Here is a 21628-nt window from a genome sequence, read left to right on the forward strand (position 1 = left end):
TGGGGGCAGCATGAGTAGACCATATAGTGGCTTAATGACAGCCTGGAGTTGGTGGCAGCATGAGGAGAACATATAGTGGCTGAATGACACAGTCTGGAGGTGGCAGCAGCATGAGGAGAACATATGGTGGCAGTGGGAGACAGCTTGGAGCTGGCATCAGCATGAGGAGTAAATATGGTGGCAGAATGAGACAGCCGGGAGGTTGCGGCAGCAGCAGCCTCACGAGTCCTGAAAGTGACCCGGTGACAGAGTGGTGCGGTGGGTGGCAATACCAGTACCTGGTGACAAAGGTGCGTGAAAAAAGGAGAACTTGGCATCAGATGTGGGGCATCAGGCATGTGGCAGGATGAGAATAGTAGCTGAGGCAGGTAGTAGCTGAGGCCTCTTTTGTAAAAGTGGTAGTGTGCACAAGTAAGTATTGAGGATATGCATTAGGTAAAACTTTACTTTTAATAATATGCTTAGGATAAAATATATTGACCCCAATTTTTTTTTTAATCAAACAAAAGGAAAGGTGTGCAAAAACAACAACATTTGTCACCTACACCACCAAGTATTGATGTGATGCAAAGACCTCTAAAAGGTGGAAGGGAACAATGTATGGTCCATTGTATCCAGTGGGGGTAAAATCTTCCCCTGTAAGGCCCTACTCTCGCATTATTAATTCCCTTCTTGGCAAGTGTTACTTAACCTAAAAAGGGTGGCCCCACACAGAAACCTCTACCTATTTCCCCCTACAAATACTGCCATTTCCCAGGGTTTTTAGGTGGAAATAGGGATTGGTTCCTGTGTGGGGCCACCCTTTTTAAGACGAGTAACACTTTCCTCGAAAAGGTGGAAGGGAACAACGTATTGTCCATTGTAGCAGATTGGGATAAAAACTTCCCCTGTAAGGCCCTACTCTCGCCCTATTAATTCCCTTTTTGGCAAGTGTTACTCACCCTAAAAACTCACCCTAAAAAGGGTGGCCCCACACAGGAAACTCTCTCTATTTCCACCTTAAGACCCTTGGAAATGGCTGTGTTTGTAGGAGCAAATAGGGAGAGGTTCCTGTGTGGGGCTGCCCTTTTTAGGGCGTGTACCATAATCAGACTCAAGCGGGCTCAGGAACAATAATCACTTCCGGGGTGTTACTGTGTATATCAATTAACTAACATGACATCACAAGAAAAAGACGATATATCAAAAAAGAGCACACCCACTGTTCAGGTACAAGTTGGAAAATATACTTTATTACAATCTAAACATAATTAATGCAGACAAAAACATTTTAAACCATTTAAAAGGCCCAAAGGCCACTACAAAACCCCCCTAGACCCCCCTAGAAAAAATGGGGAGACCACTCCCGGGGCACCTGCTGAGTCAAGTATATTCAGAACAACAGTCCCATAGCCCAAACCTGAATCACAAAATACATAAAGTGCAAGATCACATATACAGCTTCCCTCAGTTTGCAAATAGTAATAATGTTAGACCTGTAAAGAGCAATAATAAATACAACCTCATTTAGCTACCACTGGGAAAGCAGGGCTATTGGACAGATGGAGGATAACCTTGCAGGCGCGCGCCCCCCCGGACCCCACGCATTCCGTTGCCCGTCAGCAACTTCCTCAGGAGTGTTGCGGCATGTTCAGCGTTCTCTGCTTTATATAAACCTTATAATTAACCTTAATCAACATCAGGAGGAGGTACTTGGTCGTCCGTGAGTCCATTCATGGCTGCTCACTAGGACACGAACGGGCGCCTGCTAGTACTTCCGGGTCCTCCACAGTTCACATCTGCTCAGCCGCAACACTCATACACATGCGCTAACTCTCAAGCCTTACTCTTGCATCTCTCACACTCCAACAATATCCATGCTCAAGTCCCACACACCTAATGTGCCTGCGCACTATCATACAAGGATTCCGTTCTTATAATACACACGTTATGTTCCGCAATGCACTTGCGCATGTTCCGCAATGCTCCTGCGCACTACCATGCAGGAGTTCCATTCTTGTAGTACATAAGTGGCACTCCACATAGCATCTTAAATAGGAGATATATGAATCCCCACAATATATATAGATATTATCATTATTTAATATTAAGGTGTAACAGCGTCAACCAATATTACACACAGACACAACTTATAGATACAATATCCAACTTTATCCAATACTGTACAGATATACAATACCCAGGTAGGCATACATACACATAGAGATTCCATACCACATAAGCTTATTACATATATCAACTTAGGTTGCCTATCCATATACATATGCACACCAAAAAACACATATTTACACCAAAAGACACACACGGCACATGTCCAATCTTAAGTGCTCATTTATGCGTATTTATGTACCATGATAACACGGCACATATAAAATTTTAGGTGCTCATTTGTATACCATAATAGCCCTCGCGCCCAGTATATGCAACAGTAAAAAAGTAATAAGTAATAGAATAAAATAAGAATACATAAATATAAAAGTATTTGAAGAACCATAGATATTCCTTCTCAGCACTAGTTAACGTATCAGTAAAGCCCTACTCATTCTTAGTACCCATACCAAACACATATATCACACATAAGAGCTGAAATATGTATAATATCTATAAGTGTTAAGCACTCTTATCATATTACATCTAATTAGCTTATCAAAAACCATTTACCACAAATGCTTAAAGCTACTCCCTCTAAATAGTGCTCCTCATAATCGACATAGACCATGAATCGTGTGTATCCTGCATATCGTATACCTATACACTCCATAATGACCCATATAGTACTTATACCATTTTGTATTTATTTTACCCTACAAAGAGCCATATAATACATGTATATGCTTAACATACATTAGTTTCCATACCAAGAGCCAAATGTCATACATGTACTTAACCTTCATCATCTATCATACATATACTTAGCCTACATAATATATCTGGCACTGTCCAAATCCAATCCATACACTCCACCATACATTCCACTTGCACACTTAAATACAACGCTCATAGCCCATGCACTCTTCCTACACACTATTATACCTCCCATCCAATTATTTCATCCCCTCAATGAATCCATACTTAAATATAATCAAATAATCATAGGTATCTAATGTCCTTAACATACATAATGTCATCAGCAACCCTCATATATACCAGAGATACCATTATTTGGATTCATTCCATAATCACTCATCCATTCACCACATCATACTCCACCTCTACATTGGACCACGGGTACCTCCTCCTGTGTATCAACGTGTATAGCAACATCATAGCAATATTGTTATTATTATTGTCATATATTATCATTATTATTATAGATACTAAATAAAGCCATAAGCATGCCCTATCGAGCCATGATACTTAGAGTTATCCATCCCAGAGAAGGCAAGACTGGACTTAAAAATCCCTTATTAGGGTGAGTAACACTTGCTAAGAAGGGAATTAATAATGCGAGAGTAGGGCCTTACAGGGGAAGTTTTTATCCCCCACCGGTTACAATGGACCATACACTGTTCCCTTCCACCTTTTAGAGGTCTTTGCATCACATCAATACTTGGTGGTGTAGGTGGCACATGGTGTTTTTTGCACACCTTTCCTTTCGTTTGATTTAAAAAAAAAAAAAAAGGTACATACTGTATATTTTATCCTAAGAATATTATTAAAAGTTATGTTTTACGTAATGCATATCCTCAATGCTTACTTGTGGTCTGATGCGGAGGAATTTCTGTAACTGGGGAGCAGCGCCTTAAATATGTTTAGCACTATCCATATTTGTGAAGTGTTAATGTGGCACCATGGTCAATCTACTCTGATGCATCAGGTATTGGTGGGTGGAAATCCTGGCTGATTCATGCCTGATTCATCTTCACAAAGTTCAGGCTCTCCACATTTTTCATGGACAGACAAGTTCTCCTTGGGGTTACTATGGCCCCCCGCCGCACTAAACACCCGCTCTGAAGGCACACTACTGGCCGGGCAGGACAGCTTTTCCAGGGCAAACTCTGCTAGTTGCAGCCATAAATCAAGTTTGGCTGTCCAGAAGTCCAGCTGATCTTCAGGATGTGTTGGCATGGTCATGTCAAGGGATGCCAACACCTGCTGATTCAGGTCCTGCTCCAGGTGTACTTGCTGCTGATGAGTTGCTTCACTATGCGGGTGAAGAAAGCTACTCATCAGCGACTGTAGACTCAGGCTGCAGCTGATGGAGCTAGTATTCCTCCTGCAACCCCACCCCTCCCCACCAGTCATGGCAGTAGAAGGTGAGTGCAGAGGCCCCCCGAGTAAGTCCTGCGAAAGGACGGACGATGGCGCAGATAGGCATCAGCCAACTGATTACGTAGGATGTTTCTGTAGTAGGTAAGTTTTTCCTCTCTCTCAGTGGGTGTAAAAAAGGCCCCCATTTTGTACCGGTAGCGAGGGTCCAATATGGTGAAGAGCCAGAAGTCATCCCACTGCCAAATGGTGACAATTCGGTGGTCACTATGCAAGCAACTGAGCATGCATCGTGCCATTTGTGCAAATGACTTGGAGGGACACCCTGCCTCCATCTCCACTGCATACTGCCACGGTGTGTCTGGGTCCTCTGTCTAGCTTTCCTCATAACTCTCTAGCTCCTCTAGCTGCTCCTGCTACTTCTCTCCTGTCAGATGACTAGAAAAACCGCCCATCTCTTGAAACCTAAACTGTGCTCCACTGTGCCCCTCCTCCTCCTCCAGTTCAGCCTTACAGGGCTTATGTGGCTGTGAGATGTAGGCACCACTTCTCCAGTGCCCTGACATGCCATTGTTTCCAACACATGATGTAGTACATGAAGCAGTGGAATGACATTGTTCATTCCGTAATCCTAGCGACTGACTAATAATGTGGCTCCCATGCTACCACCTTTCTGGCTCAGCTGCTGCCTCACAACCAATCCTGCAACCCTCTTCTCCTGATGATAATGAAGCACCTTCTGCACCCGGCTCCCAAGTGCGATCGGCTTCATCATCATCGAGTTGTGTCTGCACGTCACTGATGTCCTCCTCATGTTCCTCAACAGTGTCTGCTCCAGGAGTCTGAACGCTCACAATAATACCTCCCACGCCACTCTCCTCATCATTACTTTCCTGCCTAGCTGAGGAAGCTGCTGTAACGGAACTGGATGTAGATCCTCTACCTGTGTGGCTGATGACTCGAACCGTATCGGGGAGCGGAGTCTAAGGTGCCGCTGGTCTTCACCAGAGCCCGCCACAAGGCAGCATGGGCTTGCTGTGGCTGGCAACACCCAGGTTGCTACCCCCGACACGGCTTGACCACACAGGTAACTGGGCAAGGTGAGGTAACGAAGGAGGAGGCTGTAGCGTAGTCAACGTAGCAGAAGATCAAGGGGGCGGCAAAGGTTTGTAGTCAAAAAACGTAGCGGGAAGGTCTGGATACACGGGTATGGCAAAACAGGCAATAGGGAACACTTTCTCTCAAGCAATAGGCACTGAAGATCCGGCAAGGGGGTGTGGGAGGTTCAACAACTTATAATGTGCTGTCAGGTGCTTTTACTAATTATGGGCGTACTGGCCTTTTAAATGTCTAAGCTCCGGTACATGCGCGCCCTAAGGGACAGGGACACGCACACCGGAGCTGAGAGAGTGAGAGAGCTGCAGGAGCGGGACGAGGTGAGTGACGTGCCGGGATTTGCATGCAGGCACATCCCGCCATGCGAATCCCGGCCCCACCGGCAGTCAGGAACACTGCACTCACGGCCGGTGCTTGCGGCCGGAGCGCAGTGTGTAACAGTACTCCCCCCTTTTGTCTCCCCCTCTTTTTACGGCTCAAGAACCTTTTGAGAAGATCGTGATCTAGGATGTTATTCTGTGGTTCCCAAGACCTCTCCTCTGGTCCGAACCCCTCCCAATCTACAAGAAAGAAACGTTTTCCTCTGATGAGTTTGGAGTCCAGAATTTCTTTGACCGAATATACATCCGAGGTACCCGAGATAGGAGTAGGAAAAACGTCCTTTTTATAGAAGCGGTTATAGATGACAAGTTTCAAGAGGGAGATGTGAAAAGAATTTGGGATCCGAAGGGAGGAAGGGAGATGAAGAGAATAAGGCACTGGATTTAGGCATTTCTTGACTTTGTAAGGGCCCAAATAACGTGGACCCAGTTTGTAACAGGGTACTTTGAAGCTGATGTATTTAGATGATAACCACACTTTGTCCCCGGAGTATTCGGGAGGAGGATGCCTTTTCTTGTCTGCTTGAAATTTCATGGTCATGGGTCATGGCACGAAGAAGGGAGAGATGAGTCTTCTTCCAGATGAAGTTCCAGAGAAGTTCTGTACAAGTTCATCAGCCATAAGGACACCGGATGGAGAAGACAAGGGCAAAGGTGGATGAGGATGAAGTCCATAGACTACAAAGAAGGGTGAAGTTCCTGTGGATTCGGTATCCTCTTGGTTGTACGAAAACTCTGCCCAGGGTAGTAGATCGTCCCTGTCGTCTTGGCGGGCAGAAACAAAGTGCCAAAGGTAATCCCCTAAGACCTGATTCACCCTCTCAACTTGACCATTATATTGGGGATGATATGGAGATGAGAAATCCAGCTTAACTTGAAGATGTGAGCAGAGTGCCCTCCAGAATTTAGAAACGAACTGGACTCCCCGGTCGGAAACAATATGTGCCAATAATCCATGGAGACGGAAGATATGGGAAAGGAACTGTTTAGCGAGTTGAGGTGCAGATGGTAAACCAGGCAAGGGCACAAACTGAGCCATCTTAGAAAATCGGTCCACAACTACCCAGATGACCGCATTGCCGCTAGAAGGAGGAAGATCTGTAATAAAGTCCATTGCAATGTCAGTCCAGGGCAGGTCAGGAACAGGTAAAGAATGTAGAAGACCGTTTGGCTTTGCAAGTGGTGTTTTGTCCAGGGCACACACTGAGCAGGAACGAACTAAGTCTATGACATCCCGTTTCAGAGTGGGCCACCGATATTGTCGGGAGATTAGTTGCAAAGATTTACGGATGCCGGCATGACCAGCCAACAGAGAGGAATTACTCCATTTCAAGATTCGGAGTCGCAGACGAGGAGATACATAAGTCTTCCCAGGGGGCAGATGCTGAATACTTGCTGGCGCTGTGGAAATAAAACGATCAGGAGGAACAATATGTTGAAGGTGTGATTCCAGGTCTTGTACTTCTGAAGATCTTGATAGAGCATCAGCCCGAAGATTCTTCTCTGCTGGACGGAAATGTATAAAAAAGTTAAACCTGGAGAAGAATAGGGACCAGCGAGCCTTTCGAGGGTTGAGACAATGAGCAGACTGAAGATAAATTGAGTAAATTGTTGTGATCTTGTGATCCGTGTAGATGGTTATTGGATGCACAGAGCCCTCTAAGAGATTTTGCCATTCTTCCAAGGCCAACTTAATAGCCAGAAGCTCACAATCTCCTATAGTATACTTTCTCTCCGCTGGAGAGAAAGTCTTAGAGAAAAATTTTCAAGTCACAGTCCTGCCCTTGAAAGAGCTTTGTGTCAAGACTTCTCCTGCACCAACTGAAGATGCATCCACCTCCAAAGTAAATGACTTGTCCGGATCCCGTCTTGACAACACCAGAGCAGAAGCAAAGGCAGACTTTAAGTGCTTGAAGGCTTCCTCGGCCTCTGGAGTCCAGACCTTCGGATTGGCAGTTTTCTTGGTAAGAGACACGATGGGGGCAACCAAGGTGGAATAGTGGGGAAAAAACTGCGGGTAATAATTGGCAAAGCCAAGGAAGCGCTGAATCACTTTCAGACCAGAAGGTTGAGGCCACTCCAGTACAGCAGATAATTTGTTAGGATCCATTTGAAGTCCCTTAACTGGTAACAATATACCCCAGAAACGGTAGACTGGTCTTTTGAAAAGTACACTTTCAAGTTTTGCATAGAGTTGGTTGTCTTGGAGATGCTGTAAAACTTGACGGAAATGGAGACGATGAGTGTGGAGATTGGGCGAATAGATGAGAATGTCATCCAAACAGGCAACGACACAGGAGTAGAGAAGGTCCCGAAAAATGTAATTGACAAACTCCTGGAAGACTGCTGGAGCATTACATAGTCCGAATGGCTTTACAAGGTACTCAAAATGTCCGTCTCGAGTATTAAACACAGTCTTCCACTTGTCCCGTTCTCTTATACAAATCAAATTATAGGCACCATGAAGATCCAGTTTGGAGAAAATCCTGGCACCTCGCAGCCGATCAAACTACTCCGAGATTAAAGGAAGGGGATAATGATTTTTTACTGTAATTTTATTCAGTCCTCGGTAGTCGATGCAAGGATGCAACAACCCATCTTTTTTTTCCACAAAGAAGAACCCGGATCTGGCTGGAGAAGAGGATTTCCTGATGAACCCCTTCTGAAGATTCTCTTGGATGTAAGTTGATATGGCCTGGGTTTCAGGGTCTGACAAGGGGTACATTCGGCCCCTGGGGGTGTGTGCTGCCAGGCAGTAAATCAATGGGACAATCGTAAGGACGATGTGGAGGCAAGACTTCAGCTTGCTTTTCACTGAAGACATTAGCAAAGTCCTGGAGGAACAAAGGTAAACCTGGCAGAGGACTAGATGAAGATTTCAACTTGGTCACATGTATATGTATACAGTGGTGGTTGCAGTATGGGCCCCAGCGAAGAACTTCTCCAGTTTTCCAATCAAGCTGCAGAGCATGGAGTTGCAACCACGGCAGGCCAAGCAATAGAGGAGAAGTACAATGTGGGAGAATGTAGAAAGACAAGTTCTCTCTATGGGAGACTCCGACTTGCATAGATAATGGTTCTGTGCGATATAGCACGGTACAGTCCAGTCTTTCTCCATTGAACGTAGAGATATACAGTGGTTTGAAGAGGCGGGACACCGGCAGATGATACCTATGGACTAGGGATGCATCAATAAAGTTTCCCGCTGAGCCAGAGTCAAGGAAAGCCAGAACGGAGATGATCTCTTTAGAAGGCAGAAGAAACTGGACAATCAGATTTAAGCATGGAGAGGTGGAACTCACACCTAGGGAGGCCTGTGGACGCAGAGGAAAATCCTTAAGGAAGTGGTCTGCACTGGCTCAGTATAGGCATAGATTTTCGGTTCGTCGGCGAGTTCTTTCCTGCAGGGTCAAGCAAGACTGATCCACCTGCATAGCCTCCACTGTGGGAGGCAACATAGAAGGTTGTGGTGGTTGCTGGAAAACTGGTGCCAGATGAGGAAAGCGATGAGATCATGCAGATTCCCTTTCTTGTCGCAGTTCCTCTCATCGCTCAGAGAAATGGATATCAATCCGGGATGACAATTGTATAAGTTCATTCAGGTTAGATGGCAATTCCTGGGCAGTGAGGACATCCTTAATTTGAATGATAATCCTCTCTTGAAAGTAGCGCAGAGTCATTATTCCAAGACAACTCTGACGCCAAGGTCTGGAACCGGATGGCATACTCGCCCACAGTGGAGTTGCCCTGGGAAAGACTCAGCAAAGCCGTCTCAGCCGACAGTGTGAAATTCCTGCAGGAATGCCTGCAGATTGGTAGTGATAGCATCATTGCGATCCCACAGCAGAGTTTCCCAGGCCAAGGCCCTACCAGATGGGAGACTGATGACGAAGGCTACCTTTGCTCGTTCTGTGAAGAACTGGTCCGCCATGAGTTCAATGTGCATGGAGCACTGCGTCACGAAACCACGACAGGACTTAGGATCCCCCTCAAACTGGTGGCTGATGACTCGGACCATATCGTGGAGGGGAATCTACGCCCGACACGGCTCGACCACACAGGTAACTGGGCAAGGCGAGGTAACAAAGGAGGAGTCTTAGCGTAGTCAATGTAGCAGAAGGTCAAGGCAGGCAGCAAAGGTTTGTAGTTAAAAAAGGTAGCAGGAAGGTCTGGAAACACGGGTATGGCAAAAGCAGCAATAGGGAACGCTTTCTCTCAGGCAATAGGCACTGAAGATCCGGCAGGGGGTGTGGGAGGTGCAACAACTTATAATGTGCTGTCAGGTGCTTTTACTAATTATGGGGGTACTGACCCTTTACATTTCAAAGCTCCGGCGCGCATGTGCCCTAAGGGAGGGGGACGCGTACGCCGGAGCTGAGAGAGTGAGAGAGCTGCAGGAGCAGGACAAGGTGAGTGACGGGCCGGTATTCGCATGCGGGTGCGTCCCACGATGCAAATCCTGGCCCCACCGGCGGTCAGGGACACGGGGACACTGCGCTCACGGCCGGTGCTTAAGGCCGCAGCGCAGTGTGTAACAGCGGCGAATGTCTCCTCCACTTCTTGGCTGAGCTGTAGCTGCTGACTGTCTTCTCTTAGATCGTCCTCACTAAATAGTGGAGCTGAACCCACAGCATAAGATACTTCTGTGGGGAGGGACTAGCATAGGGCAGAGGCAATGGGAGGACAGGGACTGCTCCTGGGTCATGCCAACTCAGGGTTGTGTCTGAGGAACCCACCGACTGTTGACATATGTGGTATGCACTTATGAGGGGAGTGCAATGCGCACCAGTATGCTTAAAACAGTATTTGTCTACAACACTAGCAGTTGTGTACTTTTGGGCTGGCTCTTCACAGTAACTAGGCCCTTGAGACTTTAACAGGTACAAAATGATACACCACTTAGATGTACGCACAGGTTACACTTAATAGAGGACAATATGCTTTTAGTGCTCTGCTCGCCCTAACTGGCTGGCTACTATTAGCTTTTCAGTTCGTGTTACACACCAGTGCTGCAGCACACAGTCGCTGTGTACTACACCCAAAATTGCACTTTCTCTCTCAATCCCACTGCCTTCCCTATCAGTGCTTCTAGGCTGGATTTTGGCTTGAGGTGAATCGTTGCTATAAAAAAGCGTTTCTGTGCAACACACTGCTCTCTGTCCCTCTCTGCAATAGAACGCTGTGTCTGGGAGGTGAATTGGTGCTGTAAAAATGCTTTTCTGTGCAACACACACTGCTCTCTATCCCTCTCTCTCTGCAATAGAACACTGAAGTGACTGGGAGGTGAATCACTGCTGTAAAAATGCTGTTCTGTGCAACACACAGTGCTGTCTGTCCCTCTCTCTCTCTCTCTTTCTCTGCAATAAAAGGCTGAAGTGACTGGCCGCAAGATGGCTGCTGATTATATGGGGCTGTGACATCACAGATGTGGTTGGCTGCTGATAAGTTGCATGTCAATCAGGGTCATCCTGCCGACCCTTGTTCCCCCCTTACCAGGATTCCTTACCCCATGTCCTCACATGTAGATCCTCCATTTTAGATGCCCTGGAGCCTTGATCACACTAAATTTAATTTAATGAAGCCATTTGCGCCATTGATTTGTGGCGATATTCGCATTTGTTGTGAATCAAATTTTTCCTGAAATTCATAACGAATTTGGATTTGTCAGATTCGATTCGCTCATCCCTAATACATTGTATAACCAATGTGTAAACGGAAATATTTTGACACATATGACAAATGTATCAATAGACCTCCATTACTCAATGGATTCCAAATCAGTATTATTTTGGCCTCTGTTTAAATAGTTTCATTAGATTTTGATGTTTATCTGTTGGATGAAATAATGAAGACCTCTGTGCTATTCCATAGAACAAAAAGTTGTATACTGGGCAATATACATTATTATAAACTGTGGGATCTATGTATGGCAGATTCTACTAAGTGGCACACATCAGAGGTAAATGCTGTAGAGTATTCTGACATATAACTCTGCCAGACATTGCAAAAATGCAGCATAACAAGAGCCGTATCCACTCCATTGAAGCTCATGTTGAGATGATGCTCAGGTGTATTTAATTTTCTCATTAGAGACTTGTATAAAGGGGTATAGCATTTTATGTATGTATAAAATAAGAAAAGATACAATTATCTAATATACATGTACTTAAAATTCTGCTTTAACAATAGAGCATTATCTCTGCACAGTAGAATGGTGTGACTCAAGAATCAGCCATGTGTAGCAGTGATCAATGGCACCATTGTAAAAATCATTGTTATCAGCAGCCCAACCTGTAAATGTAAATGCCAATTGCAGTGAAACATACATTTGCAAAAGCTATTGCTGCCTAGCGCGGGCACTTGCTAGAAACGTCGCTAGGCAAGCATGAAACTTCTTCCCATCGGCTATGAAGATTGTAATGATGGAAATGTTCATCAGTCCCTCAGTAATGACTTTTTAAACAACTAATAGTTCATTAGAGGACTGAAAAACTGTTGCATGTAAAAGAAAATATATACAATGTCTATATTTTGCATACTGATTAGAATTAAATTTAGTCTATTACCTGACACTTTAAAAGACATTAAAAAAATCATGTCATATTACAGATATTTTATGTATGTCAATATTTCACTTACCAAATTCTTTGGGAACAGTTATTGAATAATGACAAATCTGCCCGGAAGTGTAGTTATTTGGGTAGTTTGGGGATAAAACAACTCCATCCATCCCTGTATACTGGCCACCACAAGGAGCTGAAACAAGGGTTGACAGTATTTAGATTTCTGATAGAAACAAGCAAAATCAGCTCTCCCACTACAGACCGACTGCAGCTCGGACAGGTGCGGATTTCAGCAATACATAATCAAGAAGAAGAAAGTCCAGCGCAGTTATTCCAACAGATATGCGGTTTATTTCGTGCAAGCAGGACACAAGACAATCGTGGAGGTCCAACTGCGCTGGACTTTCTTCTTCTTTATTTAGATTTCTGTATGCTATTTTATAGTAGTTTTGTTATTAAAAAAAAATCTAAGGCTATTTAAGAATATTATAAGCAATAAAACAAAAATTCACAACTGGCACTTTCTCATCACTATAATACAATATACTATAAAGTATAAAAGTGTAAAGTGCCCCAATTGCCTTGCAATAGATAGCACATCGTATGCTCGGCAGCAGGGTGTACTTCTGTCAAAGACAGAAGTCCTTGCTGCTGTACAGTACACTGTGTGATGGTACATAATGAAGTGAGTGCAAGCTAAGATACATACAGTATTGCCACATACCTCCGGGTCATGAGCGAGCTTGTACTAAATTACATGGAACACATGACATTTTGGTGGCCAGAGGAAGCAGGAAGAGCAGGGGGGGGGGGGGGGATGATGTCAGGCTGACCAGCATATCACATTATAACCCAGGTTATCATATGATTTCATGGTGTATGTGTCCATCAGCTCCAATCAGCTGTGTCAAAGGCCAATGGGAGACAGTATGGGGGATATAATGCATGTTTGATAAAACCAAAGAGATACACGTTATGTGACTTTATAACGCTAATATGTGTTAGATGCACACATTTTTTATTGCACTGCTCTATCACGACGAGGTAGCAGGGACTTTTACACAGTTTTAAGGGCATGCAGTGTTGGGATGACTGCATTCACAGAGAGAGAGAGAGAGACAGACAGAGAGAAAGAGAGAGACACAGACAGAGATAAAGACAGACAGACAGTGTGTGTGAACAGGAGCCTAAATCCTACAGAATCCCAAAAGCCTTATCCTATCAATAACCTCCACAGAACACTTAGCACAAATCCTAGAGGGGCTATACAAAAATACACAGCAAAGTGATCATTAAAGGGGTACTCCGGTGAAAACCTTTTTTCATTTAAATCAACTGGTGGCAGAAAGTTAAACATATTTGTAAATTACTTCTATTAAAAAAATCTTAATCCTTCCAGTACTTATTAGCTGCTGAATGCTACAGAGGAAATTCCTTTCTATTTGGGACACTGATGACATCACGAACACAGTGCTCTCTGCTGACATCTCTGTCCATTTTGGCAACCATGCATAGCAGATGTATGCTAAAGGCAGCATGGTGCGTCAGTGGTTAGCACTGCTGCCTTGCAGTGCTGGGGACTTGGGTTCAAATCCCACTAAGGACAACAATAAATAAAGAGTTATTATTATAATAATGTCAGCAGAGAGAACTGTGCTCGTGATATCATCAGAGAGCATTCCGAAAAGAAAAGAATTTCCTCTGTAGTATTCAGCAGCTAATAAGTACAGGAAGGATTAAGATATTTTAATAGAAGTAATTTACAAATATGTTTAACTTTCTGCCACCAGTTGATTTAAAAGAAAAAAGGTTTTCACCAGAGTACCCCTTTAACAGCCTTAATCTGTGGGATGATCTTAGGGGACCTGCTTCCCATTACAAAAACAAAAACAAAAAAAACATCATGGACTACAAATCCCAGCAAGCCTTTTTCAAGGCTCATACAAAAAAATTTACAACTACTGAACTGAGCAAAGCTTTGGCTGACCTGAATAAGTGCCATAAATGCAGCATTGTGCCTTTACTTACTTTTTTGCAGATTAATCAAGCACACAGTATTCCTACCTGTTGTAACATAACAACACAATTTAAAGTGCATGCAGTCAGTGGAGTGGGGCTTTCTCTTCAAGATAGTGGAACACATGAATCTTGGAGAATATTTTTTACAAAGGTTGAGGGCCTTATACAAATCCCCTAAAGCCAAAATTAATATTAATAACATAATCTCCCGGGAGGTGGTGTCGCTACAGAGAGGAACTAGGCAGGGCTGCCCCCTGTCACCCCTCCTCTTCTCCCTCTTCATTGAACCACTGGTGCAGCTGATTAGGGGTTCCAGGCTGTCTGATGGGTTTGGTGTTGAGGGAGAGGAGGAGAAAATACTGCTTTACGCGGATGACGTGGTACTATTTGTAACAGACCCTAAAAGAAAATTATCTAGTATTATTGCGTTGATTAAGGAGTTTGGTAAATATTCTGGCTTTCAGATTAACTGGAAAAAATCGGGGCTACTAATGTTGTCAGGAGATAGCCTAGGTTTTCAGGGAGAGAACATGTGCTGCAAGAAAATGAGGACCTAGATTATTTAGGAATCAAAATATCTAGAAATATAGAAGATTTTGTTCAGTTGAATACTGCTCCATTGACACAGAAAGTAAGAAATAAAGTTCAAATATGGAAAAAACTGCGCATGAATATGGCTGAAAGGATTATTCTTATAAAAAGGATTATTTTTCCCATGGTCCTGCATGTGGTAAGAGCAGCACCTATATGGTTAGGGGGACATCACTTTAATAAAATACAGAATGAGATTAATGTTTTTTAATGGGATGGGAAACAGACACGTGTGAAACACACATTTTTGAATCCTCCCTTGATTAGTGGAGGCTTTGGTATACCACATATGCAATTGTATTATATAGCGGCACAAATTGAATACATGATTAAGGAAGATGATGTCTTAAAAGTTTTTTTCTCTAAACTGGGTAACAAGGAAGGTAGCACAGTGCAGCTAATTGAAGGTGGAAGATGTATGCACACTGATTGGGGAAGAATTCCCACCTGTAGTATGTTTAACCTGTTTAGTACCCAGGGTGTACGGGGACCCCCTGGGAAACCCCACGCAAATGCCCAGGGGGGTCATAAGACTCCCCCCCATGTCGACGATCAGTGAATTCACACTTGCGATTTGCACCGATTCCTGGTCATACGGGTCTGTGGTGACCCGGTGACCCAGAATATAAGGGGGATCGTGGTTGTCCATGACACCTACGATCCTCCTGAAGGGATAGGAGTGAGGTGGCAGGGGTGCCACCCCTCCTATCCCTGCTATTGGTCGCCAAAAGCGATGACCAATAGCAGATCGGGGGCAGCGGGGTTAACTTTCATTTTCCCCGTTCTGCCCACCCACAATAGGCGGGGCAGAATGGGGAACCGAAGGGCACGGGTGCCGAAGATCCACTCACCCATCGTTGGAGGCAGCGGGACGCGATCGGCTGCGGTGATCGGCGCGGGCGGCATGCCGTGCGGCAGCAGAGGACGGCTCCTTGGATCCGACGGAAGCCGATAAGTTGCCTAGCAACATCTAGAGGGCTACAGTCTGAGACCACTATATAGTGGTCTCTACACTGTAGCCCTCCAGATGTTGCAAAACTACAACTCCCAGCAAGCCCAGACAGCTGTTTGGGCATGCTGGGATTTGCAGTTTTGCAACAGCTGGAGGTCTACAGTTTAGAGACCACTGCACAGTGATCTCTATACTGCCCTCTAGATCTTGCAAAACTACAACTTCTAGCATGCCCACACAGCAGTTTGCTGTCTGTGCATACTGGGATTTGTAGTTTTGCAACATCTGGAGGTCCACAGTTTGGAGAACACTGTGCACTGGTCTCTAACTGTAGCCCTCGAGATGTTGCAAAATAGCAATTCCCAGCATGCCCAAACAGCTGTCTCGGCATGCTGGGAGTTGTAGTTGCGTACCTCCAGCTGTTGCATAACTACATTTCCCAGCATGCCCTTTGGTGATCAGTACATGCTTAAAGTTGTAGTTTTGCAACAGCTATGGGAACACTGGTTGGAAAATACTGAGTTAGGTTACAAAACATAACTGAAGGTTTTCCAACCAGTGTGCCTCCAGCTGTTGCAAAACTACAACTCCCAGCATGCACGGTCTGTCAGTACATGCTGGGAGTTGTAGTTTTGAAACAGCTGGAGGTTTGCCCCCCCCCCCCCCCATGTGAATATACAGGGTACATTCACACAGCAGGTTTACAGTAAGTTTCCTGCTTTAAGTATGAGCTGCGGCCAATTTTTCTCTGCGGCGCAAATTTCTAGTGGGAAGCTCACTGTAAACCTCTGCCAGTGCGAACGTACCCTAAAAACACTACACTACACTAACACATAATAAAGGGTAAAACACTACATATACGCTCCCCTTACACTGTCCCCCCCCAAAAAATGAAAAACTTATTGTACAGCAGTGTTTCCAAAACGGAGCCTCTAGCTGTTGCAAAACAACAACTCCCAGCATTTCCGGACAGCCACTGACTGTCCAGGCATGCTGGGAGTTTAGCAACAGCTGGAGGCACCCTGTTTGGGAATCACTGGCATAGAATACCCCTATGCCCACCCCTATGCAATCCCTAATTTAGTCCTCAAATGCGCATGGCACTCTCTCACTTTGGAGCCCTATCGTATTTCAAGGAAACAGTTTAGGGCCACATATGGGGTATTTCCGTACTCGGGAGAAATTGCACTACTAGTTTTAGGGGCTTTTTCTCCTTTTACCCCTTATGAAAAGGAAAAGTTGGGGGCTACACCAGCCTGTTAGTGTAAAAAAAAAAAAAATTACACTGACATGCTGATGTTGCCCCATACTTTTTATTTTCACAAGTGTTAAAAGGAAAAAAAGACCCCCAGAATTTGTAACGCAATTTCTAGTGCGGAAATACCCCAGATGTGGGCGTAAAATTCTCTGTGGGCGCACAACAAAGCTCAGGAGTGGGGGCCCACTATGTACATTTGAAGCCTAAATTGGTGATGTGCACAGGGGTGACTGATTTTACAGCGGTTCTGCCATAAACGCAAAAAAAAAGAAATACCCACATGTGACCCCATTTTGGAAACTACACTCCTCACGGAACGTAACAAGGGGTATAGTGAGCCTTAACCCCTTAAGGACACATGACGTACTGGAACGTCATGTGTCCACTCCCGATCTATAACGCGGGGCCACGGCGTGGCCCCGCGTCATAGCGGTTCGGGCCCGGCCTCTAACAACGGCCGGGACCCGTGGCTAATAGCGCGCGGCATTGATCGCTGTGCCGCGCGCTATTAACCCTTTAGACGCGGCGTTCAAAGTTGAACGCCGCGTCTAAAGTGAAACCGAAAGCATGCCGGCTAGCTCAGTGGGCTGTTCGGGATAGCCGCGGTGAAATCGCGGCATCCCGAACAGCTGACAGGACAGCGGGAGGGCCCCTACCTGCCTCCTCGCTGTCCGATCGCCGAATGACTGCTCAGTGCCTGAGATCCAGGCATGAGCAGTCATGCGGCAGAATCATTGATCACTGGTTTCTTATGAGAAACCAGTGATCAATGTAAAAGATCAGTGTGTGCAGTGTTATAGGTCCCTATGGGACCTATAACACTGCAAAAAAAAAGTGCAAAAAAAAAAGTGAATAAACATCATTTAACCCCTTCCCTATTAAAAGTTTGAATCACCCCCCTTTTCCCATAAAAGAAAAAACACAGTGTAAATAAAAATAAAAATAAACATAAATGGTATCGCCGCGTGCGGAAATGTCCGAATTATAAAAATATATCGTTAATTAAACCGCACGGTCAATGGCGTGCGCGCAAAAAAATTCCAAAGTCCAAAATAGTGCATTTTTGGTCACTTTTTATATCATGAAAAAATGAATAAAAAGCGATCAATAAGTCCTATCAATGCAAAAATGGTACCGTTAAAAACTTCAGATCACGGCGCAAAAAATGAGCCCTCATACCGCCCCATACACGGAAAAATAAAAAAGTTATAGGGGTCAGAAGATGACAATTTTAAACGTATTAATTTTCCTGCATGTAGTTATGATTTTTTCCAGAAGTCCGACAAAATCAAACCTATATAAGTAGGGTATCATTTTAATCGTATGGACCTACAGAATACATATCAGGTGTCATTTTTACCGAAAAATGTACTACGTAGAAACGGAAGCCCCCAAAAGTTACAAAACAGCGTTTTTTTTTAAATTTTGTCGCACAATGATTTTTTTTCCCGCTTCACCATAGATTTTTGGGCAAAATGACTGACGTCATTACAAAGTAGAATTGGTGGCGCAAAAAATAAGCCATCATATGGATTTTTAGGTGTAAATTTGAAAGAGTTATGATTTTTTAAAGGCAAGGAGCAAAAAACGAAAATGCAAAAACGGAAAAACCTCCGGTCCTTAAGGGGTTAAAGGGTACCTCTCATCAAAAAAAGTTTTTTTTATATATATTATAGATTAATGTATGCAGAATAACTTTACAATTGCATGTTATTAAAAAATATGCTTCTTTCTATTTAATTTTCCACTTTGAAGAAATGACCACTAGGGGTCTCCCTACCAGTCCTGGCAGCAAGCATTTCAGACTCATGCTGGAATCCTAAACACTATGAGCTGACAAAGGAGAACACTCAGAGCTGCCAGCCTGCTTTGTTCACAGCCTGTTTGGCTGTGAACAAAGCAGGCTGGCAGCTCTGAGTGTTTAGGACTCCAGCATGAGTCAGAAATGCTTGCTGACGGGACTGATCGGGAAAATCTGAAGCTGATTTTTCATTAACATGCTATTGGAAAGTTATTCAACATTCATTAATCTAAAATATATCAAAAGTTTATTTGATGAGAGTTACCCTTTAACACTCCACAGGTGTTTAATGAAAAGTCTTCAAATTTGGATGGAAAAATGCTGGTGTTACCCTAATTTTTTCATTTTCACAAGGAAAAATAGGAAAAAAGCCCCCCAAAATTTGTAACCCCATTTCTTCTGAGTAAGAACATACCGCATAAGCGGATGTAAAGTGCTCTGCTGGCGCACTACAATGCTCAGAAGAGAAGGAGCTCCATTGGGAATTTGAAGAGAAAAATTGTCCGGAACTGAAGGCCACGTGTGTTTACAAAGCCCCCATGGAGCCAGAACAATGGACCCCCCCCCACATGTGACCCCATTTTGGAAACTACACACATCATGTAATGTAATAAGGGGTACAGTGAGCATTTACGCCCCACAGGTGTCTGACAGATTTTTGGAACAGTGGTCCGTGAAAATGAAAAAATAAATTTTTCATTTGCACAGCCCGCTGTTCCAAAGATCTGTCAAACGCCAGTGGGGTGTAAATACTCACTGCACCCCTTATTAAATTCTGTGAGGGGTGTAGTTTCCAAAAAGGGGTCACAGGTGGGGGAGTTCCACTGTTCTGGCACCACGGGGGGGCTTTGTAAACGCACATGGCCCCTGACTTCTATTCCAACCAAATTCTGTCTCCAAATGCTCAATGACGCTCCTCCCCTTCTGAGCATTGTAGTGCGCCAGCAGAGCACTTGACATCCACACATTGGGTATTTCCATACTCAGAAGAAATGGGGTTACAAATTTCTGGGGTCATTTTCTCCTATTACCCCTTGTAAAAATTTAAAATTTGGGGAAAAAACTGCATTTTAGTGAAAAAAAAATGTTTTTCATTTACACATCCGACTTTAACAAATAGTTGTCAAACACCTGTGAGGTGTTAAGGCTCACTGTACCCCTTGTTACGTTCCTTGAGGGGTGTAGTTTCCAAAATAGTATGCCATGTGTTTTTTTTTTTTTTTTTTTTTTGCTGTCCTGGCACCATAGGGGCTTCCTAAATGGGACATGCCCCCAAAAACTATTTCAGCAAAATTTGCAACCAAATGTGATTACTCTTCTGAGCATAGCAGTGCGACCGCAGTGCACTTGACCTCCACATATGTGGTGTTTCCATATTCAGAAGAGATGGAGTTAAACATTTTGGGGGGCATTTTCTCCTTTTATCCCTTGTCAACATTTAAAATTTGGGGGAAAACTAGCATTTTAGTGGGAAAAAATATAATTTACATATCTAACTTTAACGAAAAGTCGTGAAACACCTGTGGGGTGTTAAGGCTCACTGGACCCCATTTTATGTTCCTTGATGGGTGTAGTTTCCAAAATAGTATGCCATGTTTTTTTTTTTTTTTTGCTTTTCCGGCACCATAGGGGCTTCCTAAATGTGACATGCCACTGAAAAACCATTTCAGAAAAACTCACTCTCCAAAATCCCTCTGTCGCTCCTTCCCTTCTGAGCCCTCTAGTGCACTCGCCGAACACTTCACATACACAAATGAGGTATTTCCTCACTCGAGACAAATTGTGTTACACATTTTAGGAAGATTTCTCTCCTTTTACCGCTTGTAAAAATTCAAAAACTGGGTCTACAAGAACATGCGAGTGTAAAACATGAAGATTTTGAATTTTCTCCTTCAATTTGCTGCTATTCCTTTGAAACACCTAAAGGGTTAAAAAACCCTTTGAATGTCATTTTGAATACTTTGCGGTGTGCAGTTTTTATAATGGGGTCATTTGTGGGGCATTTCAAATAAGAAGGCCCTTCAAATCCACTTCAAAACAGAACTGGTCCCTAAAAAAGTTTGATTTTGCTGCTATACTTTGAAGCCCTCTGATGTCTTCCAAAAGTAAAAACATGTCAACTTTATGATGCAATCATAAAGTAGACATGTTGTATATGTGAATCAATATATAATTGATTAGGAATATTCATTTTGCTTAAAAGCAGAGAGCTTCAAAGTAAAAAAAAAAAAGCAACATTTTCAATTTTTTCATCAAAATTGGGAATTTTTCACCAAGAAATGATACAAGTATAGACAAAATTTTACCACCAACATAAAATAGAATATGTCACGAAAAAACATTCTTGGAATCAGAATGAAAGGTAAAAGCATCCCAGAGTTATTAATGTTTAAAGTGACAGTGGTCAGATGTGCAAAAAATGGCCGGGTCCTACAGTGAAAATTGGCTGGGTCCTTAAGGGGTTAATAAAGTATGGAGATTCACGAGACATTTATTGGGGATTAAGGGGAGTGTACACTATACACTACTGTGGGGTAATTGATATTTTCCAGGAATGTTGAAATTGAAAGAGTATGTAGACTAGGAAAAAAATGGGGTAACTACAGTTAAAGACTTAGTGATAGAGAACATGTTAAAAGAGTGGAGAACACTTAATCGGGAATTTAATATTAATCAGAATAATTTTTTTTTATACTTACAAATTAAAAGCGCATTTGAGAAAGAGAAAAATAATCCCAG

At 43.7% G+C, this 21628-nt stretch overlaps 1 protein-coding gene across 3 annotated transcripts in view; it reads right to left on the reverse strand.

Moving 5' to 3' along the window:
- CSMD1 (CUB and Sushi multiple domains 1) overlaps positions 1-21628 on the reverse strand; it is a 1887231-nt gene that overhangs the window by 343474 nt on the left and 1522129 nt on the right. For all 3 annotated transcript variants that reach the window (XM_056565713.1, XM_056565712.1, XM_056565715.1), the window contains exon 31: positions 12345-12461. In XM_056565713.1, the coding sequence (XP_056421688.1) occupies positions 12345-12461 (117 nt within the window). The remainder of the gene's footprint in view (positions 1-12344; positions 12462-21628) is intronic.

This window comes from Hyla sarda, chromosome 3 (assembly GCF_029499605.1).
Source record: "Hyla sarda isolate aHylSar1 chromosome 3, aHylSar1.hap1, whole genome shotgun sequence".
NCBI lineage: Eukaryota > Metazoa > Chordata > Amphibia > Anura > Hylidae > Hyla > Hyla sarda.